General features: G+C 45.2%; 1 protein-coding gene across 5 annotated transcripts in view; it reads left to right on the forward strand.

Annotated features, from left to right (window-relative positions):
• fgf13a (fibroblast growth factor 13a) overlaps positions 1–14,735 on the forward strand; it is a 553,665-nt gene that overhangs the window by 518,340 nt on the left and 20,590 nt on the right. For all 5 annotated transcript variants that reach the window (XM_067997325.1, XM_067997327.1, XM_067997328.1 and 2 more), the window contains one exon: positions 7,371–7,569. In XM_067997325.1, coding sequence (XP_067853426.1) covers positions 7,371–7,569 — 199 coding nt within the window. The remainder of the gene's footprint in view (positions 1–7,370; positions 7,570–14,735) is intronic.

The following is a 14,735-nucleotide window of genomic DNA, read 5'->3' on the forward strand; positions in this document are numbered from 1 at the left end:
AGTTTCACCACCAAGGACTATTGGGGTAGAAATTTGTCTTTGATCATAGAGAAAATATGAGCAGGGGGTAAAAGGGGGAGCGAGGGGGGCAGCCCCCCCCCACTATCGCCCACAACCAAATTCACCCCATTGATTACACACACATTCCCATCTGTGCGCCCCGAGGCAATGGTCTCCATAGAGCAAACAGAAAAGGGCTAATGATCCTTTCATGTTCATATAATTGTTGGAACATGGAATCCTTTACCACAGGGAGTGGTTGAGGCAGAGATCTTGATTTTTTTTAAGGGAAAATTCAATAAATATTTGAAGCAGAAGTAGTAGTTTTGGATCGATACAAGGCTATTGGGAGAGAGCGGGGCAGTGGGATTAGTTTGGGATTGATACAGGGCTATGGGGAGAGAGCGGGGCAGTGCGATTAGTTTGGGATTGATACAGGGCTATGGGGTAAGTGTGGGGCAGTGGGAGTAGTTTGGGATTGATACAAGGTTACGAGGAGAGAGTGGGGCAGTGGGATTAGTTTGGGATTGATACAGGGCTATGGGGAGAGAGTGGGGCAGTGGGATTAGTTTGGGATTGATACAGGGCTATGGGGCAAGAGTGGGGCAGTGGGATTAGTTTGGGATTGATACAGGGTTACGAGGAGAGAGTGGGGCAGTGGGATTAGTTTTGGATTGCTCTAGCAAAGAACCAGCACAGACACGATGGGCCGAATGGCCTCTTTCTGGTCCAGGCATATACACCAATCAAAGGATTGATTCCATGCCCCCACATCCCCAGCAGGGAGCTAGTTTGCAAGGTGCATGGGTCGAAGAATTGGGCCCACAGTGTTGGGGTCCAACCTCCAACCTGCAATCCACGTGATTGCAGCTTCCCCCTGGGGAATCCCTTGTACCCATATGTAACAGTATTAAGATAATTGAATTTTATAAGTAGGGCCATAGAGTACATTGGTAAAGATTTAATGATGCATTTAAACAAAACATTGGTTCGGCCAGAGTTGTGTTTCTTATGCCGTATTGGATTGTAGAAATAACATTAAACCCATAAAGAGATAGATTCACCTGGAATATGCCAAGGACGGGAAACTATAGTTATGGGGAGAGTCTTGAAACACTGGGACTACTTCCAATTGAGCAGAGAAAGCTAAGCAGAGGTTTAATGGAGGTTTTTAAATGATGACAAGTTTTGATAGAGTGAACAGGAAATGTCTGTTCTCTGGTTGGGGAATCGGTAACCAAGGATCATCAATTTGAAATTATCACTATGAGAGTAAGAAAAGAGGCTGTGAGAAATTTCTTTACACAAAGAGCTGTTGGAATATGTAATGCTTTGTCACAGGCAGATAACATTGTATCTGCTAATTTAAAATTGGAAAACAATATTTGAAGTAGGGGGAGATACAGGGCTTTGTGGAGATTGCAGGGCAGTAGGATTAGTTTAGGATTGCTCTATAACAAAGAGCTAGAACAGACATGATGGGCTGAATGGCCTCCTTCAGTGCTGTACGATGCTATGATTCGATGATCAAAGGAGAATTATAGATGTCCATTGTTAGCAGAGCTGAGGTCAATGGTCGAACAAATCTCCCACAGAAAGGATGCATTACCCAGACAAGTTGTACGTAGAATTACACAAAATGTACAGCACAGAAACAGGCCATTCGGCCCAACTGGTCTATGCCGGTGTTCATGCTCCACACGAGCCTCCTCCTTCCCTATTTCATCTTTCCCTATCAGCATATCCTTCTATTGCTTTCTCCCTCATGTGTTTATCTAGCTTCCCCTTAAATACACCTATGCTATTTGCCTCAATTACTCCTTGTGGGAGTGAGTTCCACATTCTCACCGCTCTCTGGGTAAAGAAGTTTCTCCTGAATTCCCGATTGGATTTATTAGTGACTATCTTTTTTGATACACTGGTGGGATAGTGCTTCCATTGAATGAGTGCCTGTTTCCAGGTTTTACGTGGCTCGTCCACGTTGCAATATCCAGCTTTACCACAGCCAAGTCGGGCCGGCTGCTGGTGAATCGCAGGTACTTTGGGTGGGGAGGAAGGGTTTGTCTGTGATTGGGAAAACAGACGTTACCGATAGGTTCAACGGGCATGGAATCCACCATAACGGAGAGACGCGACTGAGCTCGTGTCCTTTGGTTAGCGGCATTGCTTGCCGGTTACCCATGATCATCATCTGATGGTTGCGCTTTATTACTAATTATCACACATCAGACAACGTAATATAACAACAATGGATTTAACATATAATTTATTTACAGAGAGGCGGATTAGCGGCTCTTTAGTTGACCCATCAACTTTGTAATTTCAACATCCATATTAGCGTCTCTTGTTTCGGGGACACCCCCCGTGGGGTTGCTTCTATTCTGGTTTCCATACCCGCTGAACTGGAGATTAAACGGTGTATCGTCTCTCCTCTTGGAACACCTTCCTCGAGGTTCTGTGGAGCTCTCCTAGACATCACCGGCTGAGAACTACTTTCGCGGTCCCCTGGTCTTCGGAATTGACTGACAGTCTGTTCCAGTCCAGTCTTCCGTGATTTGGTTTACAGCTGGGCACTTGTAGATCTTGACAGGTTGCCATTCTCCATCTCGATAGAGGCTTGTGATGCTGGGACTTCAGGAGTCAGTCCAGCGGTGCAGCTTTTGTATTTTACGCCTTGGTTGGCTGCCACCAATCGGCGGGGAGGTTTTTTGCCCGGTACCAATCCCATCCGGCCGTGAGCGAACTCACATATTTTTGTTTTAGAGAGGGTTCCCCTCCTGAGGGAGTGTGATCTCCGTCAGATCACCCTTCGTGCATTCTTTGAGCAGTCGCAACAGCCTCGTATCGTAAGGAGGCTGGCGGGAACACGACTCACTGTGATCGAGAACACGCAAGACAATCACAGTTACAGTAAGACGAAGACTTCACCAAATGAGTGCCAGTTTGGTCGCGATTTAACAGCAGAGCTGCACGACTACAGCTACCATCCTACTGTAACCGGACTTGCTAAAACAAACACCGGTTGAGGGCAGGTCGTTACCTCCCCACTTTTGGTTCCACACCAGGCATCTGCCTGGGCTCTTGCCTGAACAGGTCAAGAGAGAAATCACTTACCTCCGTGGATCTACACAGATCACCCTTCAAGCAAGGTCTTTGAGCAGCCCATTCCGCCAACGATGTTATGTTGTTTTCAGCGGGACCACGTGGAGGCACGGCTCACTGTGACCGAGAACTTACAAAACAGTCACAGCTACAGCAACCAAAGGGCAACACTCCGAGACCACCTACCAAGGCCTCTAAGAGGGTCATAGTTACTCCCGCCCCTAGTTCGGCCCCTAGTTTGGCCCCTAGTTCTGGCCTGTCCCGCAAGTGGAAACATCTCTACATCTACCCTATCAAACACTTTGATAATCTTAAAGACCTCTATCAGGTCACCCTTCAGTCTTCTCTTTCATAGAAAAAGGAGCCCCAGCCTGTTCAAACTTTCCTGATAGGTATAACCTCTCAGTTCTGGTATCATCCTAGTAAATCTTTTTTGCACCTTCTCCAATGTTTCTATATCCTTTTTATAACATGGAGAACAGAACTGTTCACAGTACTGCAAGTGTGGTCTTTTTTTTTTATTCGTTCATGGGATGTGGGCGTCGCTGGCGAGGCCGGCATTTATTGCCCATCCCTAATTGCCCTTGAGAAGGTGGTGGTGAGCCGCCTTCTTGAACCGCTGCAGTCCGTGTGGTGAAGGTTCTCCCACAGTGCTGTTAGGAAGGGAGTTCCAGGATTTTGACCCAGCGACGATGAAGGAACGGCGATATATTTCCAAGTCGGGATGGTGTGTGACTTGGAGGGGAAGGTGCAGGTGGTGGTGTTCCCATGTGCCTGCTGCTCTTGTCCTGAGTGTGTGCCTTTTTCTTTAGTTTCAGCTTTACCCTTATTTCTTTATTCATCCATGGTGTGTCATTATTGGCCGGTTTGTTCTTGCTTTTTAGTGGGATATATTTCTCCTGGACTCTATTGATCACTGCTTTAAATGTTTCCCACTGCTGTCTATTTCTTTGTTTATCAGTAAATTTTTCCAGGTTATATTCCCAAGTTCCATTATCATCCCCTGAAAATTAGCTTTTTTCCAATTTATTACTTTGTTCTTTGTCTTACTCATGTCCTTCTCAATCCTTATCTCAAACCTTATTATGTTGTGATCTCTATTGCCTAGATGTTCCCCTATGCTTACTTATCTTATCTGTTCTGGTTCTTTTCCCATTACTAGATCCAGCAGAGCTTTCTTTCTTCTTGGGCTTTTTGCATACTGGGTAAGAAGGGAGTTCTCCACACATTGTAAAAACTCCATTCCCTCTACCCCTTTACCTACCTCTTCTTGCCAGTTTATTTGGGGATAGTTAAAATCTCCCATGATTATTATTCTATATCCTTTACTCATTTCACATATTTGCTTCCATATTTCTTCCTCCACCTCCTTTCCACTATTAGGTGGTCTGTAGTAAACCCATATTAGCGTGATCGATCCCTTCTTATCTTTTATTTCAATCCATATGGATTCTGTTTCTATCCTTCAGTTGGATATGTCCCTTTCTTCTACTGTCATTATGTTCTCTCTAATTAGTACAGCTACTCCACCTGCCTTTTTCCTTCCCTATCCTTTCTGATTATTTTATAACCTGCAATATTTAGTTGCCAGTCCTGTCCTTTATGTAGCCATTTTTCAGTAATTCCAACTACATCTGGTTCCTCACTACGGATTACTGCCTTCAATTCCCCCATTTTATTTTGGACGCTGTGTACATTGCTGTCCAGTCAGTCCAATTCATCTTTAATAGTTGATCCTGTTACTTTATTTTTGACAGTGCTTTTATATTTCGGTTTTATAACTGGATACGTTACTTGACCGTTTGTTATCATTATTCCTTACCCTTACCCTTTAGAATTCTTTCTCTTAAGATGTTGTCGATTTCCTGGGGTAGATTGAATTGCTTTCATACCTGTCCCTGGAGGAGTGAAATGAGAATTGTTGACATTCTGGAGAAAAGAATTGTCAGGATGTACGTCATCATAAGTGAAATGGTTGAATAACTGGGCATGGAATACCACTGGCTATGCAAACTGATTGTCACTGCTTGAAAAAAAACGATAAATTCTTCACTTACGTTTTCGGGCAATGAAGAGCTGATTTATCACATGCATTTCACAGAATGGGGTAGAACATGTCTCTGTGCGATCGCGTAAAACGAGTGAGTCGGCAGCCCGTACTTCATCTCTCCCCATTTTTATTTCCACTCATTTCAGTCGAGGAGAGATGTAAAACAGCCTGTCAATTTGCTAACACCCGTTTTACACCATTGCACAAAGTCAAAATATACCCTCACTGTTTTTAAATGAGATTTCACATGAATCAATCAATCACCAAATAAAGACCGTTGCAGGCTGTTTGCAGCTGGCAAAACACGAGCTCTCGTATTCACGATTGGATGACAATTTTTGGCCTGTAATAATTCCAAAGTTTCAACTGTCATCACAACAATCTGTGCTGCGCTCGAAACCATTGATGTTCTGCCAATTCGCTTTGACGCCAACCTGTCCATAGCTGTACATGTGAGAACAGCAGGGCTTTGACAGCAATCCCATTGGAACAGAAGCATTCGGAGTAATTGGAAGACAAGAGTAATTTAAAAGTGGGTGGGGGGGGGAAGAAAATGTGACTTGTTACTACAAGCGGCCACTCAGTCTTGCGGTTTGGTTGTTTCATGCTGTTAATAAAAGGTTGGCTTGTTTTTTATTCTTGGGGTGTCGGTGACGCTGGCAAGGTGGCATGTACTGCCCGTCCCAGCTGCCCACAGAAGATGGGGGTGGACCTTGTTCTTTTATCATTGAGGGGCCTCCCAGGCCGGTATCAGAGAACATGAAGGGGTGGGTTGTAACCATCGGCCGCCCATTTTGCGTGCCCCTCCCCCACCCCCGCAACTCGCCGGCTCCAACCAGCAGCAAGGTGGGGGGAGGGGCAGCTCAGGGCGGGCAGCGGCCCACATTGTTCATGTGAAACCCGGAAGAGCACTCTTGCTCCTCCTGGCCCCACAAAAGTAATTTTAACACTTACTTTTTCAGGGCCTCTTCGCTGTACAGCCAGGGGGTTCACTGAGAGTGAAGGTGGTGAATGTCCTGCACAGCAGGCAGTTAAAAGAAAGAAAGAAAGAAAGAAAGACTTGCATTTATTCAGAGCCTTTCACAATCTCTGAATGTCCCAAAGCGCTTTACAGCCAATGAAGTACTTTTGAAGTGTAGTCACTGTTACAATGTAAGAAATGTGGCAGCCAATTTGCGCACAGCAAGATCCCACAAACAGTAATGTGATAATGATCAGATAATCTATTTTTAGTGATGTTGGTTAAGGGACACTGGGGAGAACTCCCCTGCTCTTCTTCAAAATAGCACCATGGGATCTTTTACGTCTAGCTGTGAGGGCAGATGGGGCCTCGGATTAACGTCTCACCTGCAAGGCGGCACCTCCGACAGTGCAGCACTCCCTCAGTACTGGGACTGGGAGTGTCAGCCTAGATTTTGTGCTCAAGTCTCTGGAGTGGGACTTGAACCCACGACCGTTTGACTCAGAGGGAAAATGGTATCAAGGTCCCATGTGCTTCACCGGACCCTGATCTGCTTTGATTAATGAGGGTCCTGGCTGATACAAGCAGGTGCCTGGGCTGCTCAGCGGAAGGCCCCGGGAAAGATCGCGACGGAGCGGGAATGGGGGCGATAAGTCCATCGCCCCCATTTTAACTCCACTGGCGGCCTGTTCCCACCGGGCGGAGGGAGTTAAAATCTCCCCCTAGGATTCAGCAACGTAATGTGGGGCCGGCGTCGCGGTTAGGCCAGACCCCGGGGAAAGGTCACGGGTTCCTTTCCCAGAGGATCTCAGTGGACCAGTTGGGTTTTTTTGCGATAATCCGTCATCTTTCAGCTCACAGATTATCAGATTTAATTAATTCAGTTTTACAACTTGCCACGGTGGGATTTGAACTCATGACCTCTGAGTTGCTAAGGCCACTAATGAAAAGAAATAACTTGGATTTATAGAGAGCCTTTCACTCCCTCAGGACATCCCAAAGCGCTTTACAGTCATTGTACTGTTGAAACGTAGTCACCATTGTTATGTAGGCAAATGCGACAGCCAATTTGTGGACAGCAAGCTCCCACAAATAGCAATCAGATAATGACCGGCTAAGCTGTTTGGGAGGTATTGGCTTGAGGGGACAGAGGTACCAGAATCGTCACACGACTGTACCCTTGGCTTGTTTGTGAACATTCTGTTCAAGCGTAACAACTTAATTGTTATTTTATTGTGTTTTTTTTTATGTAAACAGGAACACTTCACACCCGAATGTCGGTTCAAGGAATCAGTATTTGAAAACTACTATGTGACCTATTCATCCATGTTGTACAGACAGCAACAGTCGGGCAGAGGCTGGTATTTGGGACTTAACAAGGAGGGAGAAATCATGAAAGGAAATCACGTGAAGAAAAACAAACCAGCGGCCCACTTCCTCCCAAAACCATTAGAAGGTAATACCCGTAAGATTGTTTTTAGCTTATACTTCAACTGTTAGCATTAAGAGTGCAGAGAAGGAAGAGATCAAGGTGCATCTTTAAAAAGGTGCTGGGCTGTTAAGAAGTAGGATTTTGTGTTATAGAGAGATACCGTGAAAACTACAGCTGAGAAGGAGGCCTGAGTTAGCTCTTCAGTTGAAGCAATCTACTGTAATCTCATTTACTTGCCATTTCCCAACATCTTTGATATGCTTCCTTTTCAAATGCAGATCCAATTCAATTTTAAATTATATTATAGTCTCTGCCTCAGTAACCTCCTGTAGTAAAGCATCCCCGTTCTAATAACGCAGACTGGAAAAAAGTGGGAAGTGGTGTCCCACAGAGATCGGTGCTGGGACCACTGTTGTTCACAGTTTACATTAACGATTTGGATTCGGGAATTGGAAGTGCAATTTCAAAATTTGTGGAAAACACCAAATTGGGGGGTGTAGTTAATACAAAGGAAGAATGCGTCAAAATACAAGGAGATACTAATAAACTTACAGAATGGGCATGTAATTGGCAAATAAATTTCAATATAGATAAGTGTGAGGTGGTGCATTTTGGTAGGAAGAATAAGGAGGCCACATACTGTTTGGATAATAAAAGTTTGAATGGGATAGAGGGGCAAAGGGATCTCGGGGTACAGGTACACAAATCACTAAAAGCAGTGACACAGGTTAATAAGGCCATAAAAAAGGCAAATCAAGCACTGGGGTTCATTCCTAGAGGGATAGAACTGAAAAACAAAGAAAAGTTATATTAAAAGTTATTGTATCGAACCTTGGTTAGACCACACTTGGAGTATTGCGCACAGTTCTGGTCTCCATATTATAAAAAGGATGTAAAGGCATTGGAGAGGGTGCAAAAAAGATTCACAAGGATGATACCAGAACTGAGAGGATATACTTATCAGGAAAGGCTAAACAGGCTGGGGCTCTTTCCTCTAGAAAAGAGAAGACTGAGGAGTGACCTGGTAGAGGTCTTCAAGATAATGGTAGGGTTTGATATGGTAGACATAGAGAAAATGTTTCCATTTGTGGGGGAAACCAGAACTAGAGGTCATAAATATAAAATAGTTGCTGATAAATCCAATAAGGAATTCAGGAGAAACTTCTTTGCCCAAAGAGTGGTGAGAATGTGGAACTCGCTACGGCAAGGAGTCATTGAGGCAAATAACATAGATATATTGAAGGGGAAGCTCGATAAATTCATGAGGGAGCAAGGAATAGAAGGATATGCTGATAGGGGTAGATGAAGGAGGCTCGTATGGAGCATAAACACCGGAATAGACCAGTTGGGCCGAATGGCCTGTTCCTGTGCTGTAGTTTTGATGTAACTCGATGTAATAACTCTCTGTGTAAAAAAACAAAATTTTCCGCCTTCCCCCTTCATTCTCCTTGTGATAATCCTTAGTCTGTGCCCTTTTTCACTGATTTGTCAATCAGTAGAGACAGTCTTTCTCTCAAAACCTTCTGTAATTTTACAAACCTCTATGCATCCTCTCTGTTCCAGTGAAAAAGCCTCCATTTTTCTTTCAACCATTGTGCAGAATTCTAACCTCTTACTCCTGGTATCATTCCAGTGAATCCTCACTGCCCCCTTTCCATGGCTGTAATAGCCTTAATATTATAAGGGGAACATATTTAACAGCCCCTGCTTGACATCATGACTTATTTTCAGCGCAGGTTAGGGAATTAATGTTCCCTAAAGCAGGGGATCAACAGGTGTTGTGGGAGGGAAGTCAATGATAGAACAATCAGACGTGGACTCTGGATGGCGTAGGATTGATGGGCCGAATGGACTTTCTTGCCCTGAATTCCCCTCAGCTTTGATGCATCATCTGCCCAATATTTGCATTAATAGCAGGACCAGCACATTGGTCAGAAATTTAATTTGAGTTTGAATGAATCGAAGTGAAATGCTATAAAAAGCACCAAATGTAGTCATTTTTTCCATTACTTGCCAGGAGTGATGAAAGGGGCTCATTTGTATTTTAAGTTACATTATCTTCTGTCTGTCTGATTGATGTGCTTTGTTATTACTGGAAATGGAAGCGAATTTGAGGATTGTGACATGCCCCTGAATAATTGATAAAGTTTCCATTCATTTCTCTGAATCCACATTATAATATTGAACTTATAGAATCATAGAAAGGCTACAGCACGGAAGGAGGCCATTCAGCCCATCGAGTCCATGCCGGCTCTATGCAAGAGCAATCCAGCTAGTCCCACTCCCCCGCCCTATCCCCGTAGCCCTGCAATTGTTTTCCTTTCAAGTACTTATCCAGTTCCCTTTTGAAGGCCATGATTGACTCTGCCTCCACCACCCCCTCGGGCAGTGCATTCCAGATCCTAACCACTCGCTGCGTAAAAAAGTTTTTCCTCATGTCACCTTTGGTTCTTTTGCCAATCACCTTAAATCTATGCCCTCTGGTTCTTGACTTTTCCGCCAATGGAAACAGTTTCTCTCTACCTACTCTGTCTAGACCCTTCATGATTTTGAACACCTCTATCAAATCTCCTCTCAACCGTCTCTGTTCAAAGGAGAACAACCCCAGCTTCTCCAGTCTATCCACGTAACTAAAGCCCCTTGTCCCTGGAATCATTCCAGTAAATCTCTTCTGCACCCTCTCTAAGGCCTTCACATCTTTCCTAAAGTGCGGTGCCCAGAACTGGACCCAATACTCCAGTTGTGGCTGAACCAGTGTTTTATAAAGGTTCATCATAACTTCCATACTTTTGTAATCTATACCTCTATTTATAAACTCCAGGATCCCGTATGCTTTTTTAACCACTTTCTCATCCTGCCCTGCCACCTTCAATGATTTGTGCACATATACCCCCAGATCTCTCTGTTCCTGTACCCCTTTTAGAGTTGTGCCCTCTAGTTTATATTGCCTCTCCTCATTCTTCCTACCAAAATATATCACTTCACATTTTTCTGCGTTAAATTTCATCTGCCAATTGTCCGCCCATGCCATCAGCCTGTCCATATCCTCTTGAAGTCTATCACTATCCTCCTCACTGTTCACTACCCTTCCAGGTTTTGTGTCATCTGCAAATTTTGAAATTGTACCCTGTACACCCAAGTCCAAGTAATTAATATATATCAAGAAAAGCAGTGGTCCCTACACCGACCCCTGGGGAACACCACTGTACACCTCCCTCCAGTCCAAAAAACAACCGTTCACCACTACTCTCTGTTTCCTGTCACTTGGCCAATTCTGTATCCATGTTGCTACTCCCCCTTTTATTCCACGGTCCGCAATCTGGGTGATAAACCCACTGTGTGGTAAATCAGTCGCCTTTTGTAAGTCCATTTACACCACATCAATTGCATTGCCCTCATCGACACTCTCTGTTACCTCCTTAACTTCACAGAGTAAAATACTTCGTATTATTGCCCCATGATTTTTGAACTCTACAAAGGAAATTTTATCCAAGAAATGTTTGCAATGCACAGGATTTTTGTTTTCTATTGAAAGAAAAAGCTTGTTCTTGTATAGCACCTTTCACAACCTCAGGACAAGCAAAAGTGTTTTACATCCAGTGAATTAGCTTTGACGTGTAGTCACTGTAGTTATGCAGGAGAACGTGGCAGCCAATTTGTGCATAGCAAGCTCCCAAAAACATCAAATGTGATAAGGAACAAGGGGGCCAAGTGACAGGAAACAGAGAGAAGTGGTGAACGGTTGTTTTTTGGACTGGAGGGAGGTGTACATTGGTGTTCCCCAGTGGTCGGTGTAGAGACAGTTGCTTTTCTTGCTATATATTAAATACTTATACTTGGGTGTACAGGGTACAATTTCAAAATTTGCAGATGACACAAAACCTGGAAGGGTAGTGAACAGTGAGGAAGATAATGATAGACTTCAAGAGAATATAGACAGGCTGATGGCATGGGCGGACACGTGGCAGATGAAATTTAACGCAGAAAAATGTGAAGTGATATATTTCGGTAGGAAGAATGAGGAGAGGCAATATAAACTAAAGGACACAACTCTAAAAGGGGTACAGGAACAGAGAGATCTGGGGGTTAATCTGTTTTAGTGATGTTGGTTGAGGGATAAATATTGGCCAGGACACCAGGGAGAACTCCCCTGCTCTTCTTTGAAATTGTGGCCGTGGAATCTTTTACGGCAACAACAACTTGCATTTATCTTGGACCTTTAATGTAGTAAAACGTCCCAAGGCGGCTTCACAGGGCCAATATCAGACAAAAATTGACACCGAGCTAAAGAAGAAGACATCAGGGCACGTGACCAAACACTTGGTCAAATAGATTGGTTTTAAGCTGAGTCTTAAAGGATTGGGGAGGGAATTCCAGAGCTTGACATCTTATGGGGCCTTGGTTCAACATCTCATCTGAAAGACACCACTTCTGATAATGCACAGAAGTTTATGTGCTTAACTCCTGGAGTGGGACTTAAACTCATAACCTTCTGACTCGGATGTGAGAGTGCTACCACTGAGCCATGGCTGACAACTAATGTTGGCTGTGTTTTATTGTCGCAGTGTTTTCCATCCGAGCAGGCTGCTCAGTGGTATGTATCCTCCGAGAGAATGCGATCAGGGCCTCAGATTTCCCTTTGCCCGTATCATTACAGGAAAGATGTGATTGCACTAGAAAGGATACGGAGGAGATTTACGAGGATGTTGCCAGGACTGGAGAATTTTAGCTATGAGGAAAGATCGGATAGGCTGGGGTTGTTTTCTTTGGAACAAAGGAGGTTGAGGGGAGATTTAATTGAGGTGTATAAAATTATGACGGGAACAGATAGAGTGGATAGGGAGGACCTATTTCCCTTAGCAGAGAGGTCAATAACCCGGGGGCATAGATTTAAAGTAATTGGTAGAAGGATTAGAGGGGAGCTGAGGAGAAATTTTGTCACCCAGAGGGTGGTCGTGGTCTGAAACTTACAGCCTGAGAGGGTGGGAGAGGCAGAAACTCTCAACTCATTTAAAAAGTACCTGGATGTGCACTTGAAGTGCTGTAACCTACAAGGCTACGGACCAAGTGCTGGAAAGTGGGATTAAGCTGGATAGCTCTTTTTCGGCCGGCACAGACACGATGGGCCGAATGGCCTCCTTCTGTGCCGTAACTTTCTATGATTCTATGATTATTGCTGCAGGATTGATGAGAAGGAGGGTGAGGGAGTTTGAATGAGGAGGTGAACCAGGCAAAGTCAGTTGATCAGCCCTTCCCCCACCCCAAAATGGAACACCTAACTTCTGTCTTATGATATCAAGTGCTCAGCTGACGACCAATGAAAACCTAGAGCCAATAAATGAGGCCTGAATACTCTGCTGATTCAGCGATGGGGTGACCTGTTTTAATATGCTCTGGTGATTATTTTGTTTGTTCCTGGGATGTGGGCATCACTGGCAAGGCCGGCATTAAATCGGTAGCACCACTACTGACCGAGCTGGCCAAGTCCTGAAGGACATAGCTGCCAGACTGGGCCTGCGGCAGGTGGTGAGCGAACCAACACGAGGGAAAAACTTACTTGACCTCGTCCTCACCAATCTACCTGTCGCAAATGCATCTGTCCATGACAATATTGGTAGGAGTGACCACCGCACAGTCCTCGTGGAGACAAAGTCCCGTCTTCGCACTGAGGACACCATCCAACGTGTTGTGTGGCACTACCACCGTGCTAAATGGGATAGATTCAGAACAGATCTAGCAGCTCAAAACCGGGCATCCATGAGGTGCTGTGGGCCATCAGCAGCAGCAGAATTGTATTCCACCACAATCTGTAACCTCATGGCCCGGCATATTCCTCACTCTACCATTACCAACAAGCCAGGGGATCAACCCTGGTTCAATGAGGAGTGTAGAAGAGCATGCCAGGAGCAGTACCAGGCGTACCTAAAAATGAGGTGCCAATCTGGTGAAGCTACAACTCAGGACTACATGCATACTAAACAGCGGAAGCAACATGCTATAGACAGAGCTAAGCGATTCCACAACCAACGGATCAGATCAAAGCTCTGCAGTCTTGCCGCATCCAGTCGTGAATGGTGGTGGACAATTAAACAACTAACGGGAGGAGGAGGCTCTGTAAACATCCCCATCCTCAATGATGGCGGAGTCCAGCACGTGAGTGCAAAAGACAAGGCTGAAGCGTTTGCAACCATCTTCAGCCAGAAGTGCCGAGTGGATGATCCATCTCGGCCTCCTCCCGATATCCCCACCATCACAGAAGCCAGTCTTCAGCCAATTCGATTCACTCCATGTGATGTCAAGAAACGGCTGAGTGCACTGGATACAGCAAAGGCTATGGGCCCCGACAACATCCCAGCTGTAGTGCTGAAGACTTGTGCTCCAGAACTAGCTGCACCTCTAGCCAAACTGTTCCAGTACAGCTACAACACTGGCATCCACCCGACAATGTGGAAAATTGCCCAGGTATGTCCTGTCCACAAAAAGCAGGACAAATCCAATCTGGCCAATTACCGTCCCATCAGTCTACTCTCAATCATCAGCAAAGTGATGGAAGGTGTCGTCGACAGTGCTATCAAGCGGCTCTTACTCACCAATAACCTGCTCACTGATGCTCAGTTTGGGTTCCGCCAGGACCACTCGGCTCCAGACCTCATTACAGCCTTGGTCCAAACATGGACAAAAGAGCTGAATTCCAGAGGTGAGGTGAGAGTGACTGCCCTTGACATCAAGGCAGCATTTGACTGACAACATCCAGGCTTGGGCTGATAAGTGGCAAGTAACATTCACGCCATCTCCAAAAAGAGAGAGTCTAACCACCTCCCCTTGACATTCAACGGCATTACCATCGCCAAATCCCCCACCATCAACATCCTGGGGGTCACCATTGACCAGAAACTTAACTGGACCAGCCACATAAATACTGTGGCTACAAGAGAAGGTCAGAGGCTGAGTATTCTGCAGCGAGTGACTCACCTCCTGACTCCCCAAAGCCTTTCCACCATCTAGAAGGCACAAGTCAGGAGTGTGATGGAATACTCTCCACTTGCCTGGATGAGTGCAGCTCCAACAGCACTCAAGAAACTCGACACCATCCAGGACAAAGCAGCCCACTTGATTGACACCCCATCCACCACACTAAACATTCACTCCCTTCACCACCGGCGCACTGTGGCTGCAGTGTGTACCATCCA

The sequence above is a fragment of the Heptranchias perlo genome, chromosome 15 (genome assembly GCF_035084215.1).
Source record: "Heptranchias perlo isolate sHepPer1 chromosome 15, sHepPer1.hap1, whole genome shotgun sequence".
Lineage (NCBI taxonomy): Eukaryota > Metazoa > Chordata > Chondrichthyes > Hexanchiformes > Hexanchidae > Heptranchias > Heptranchias perlo.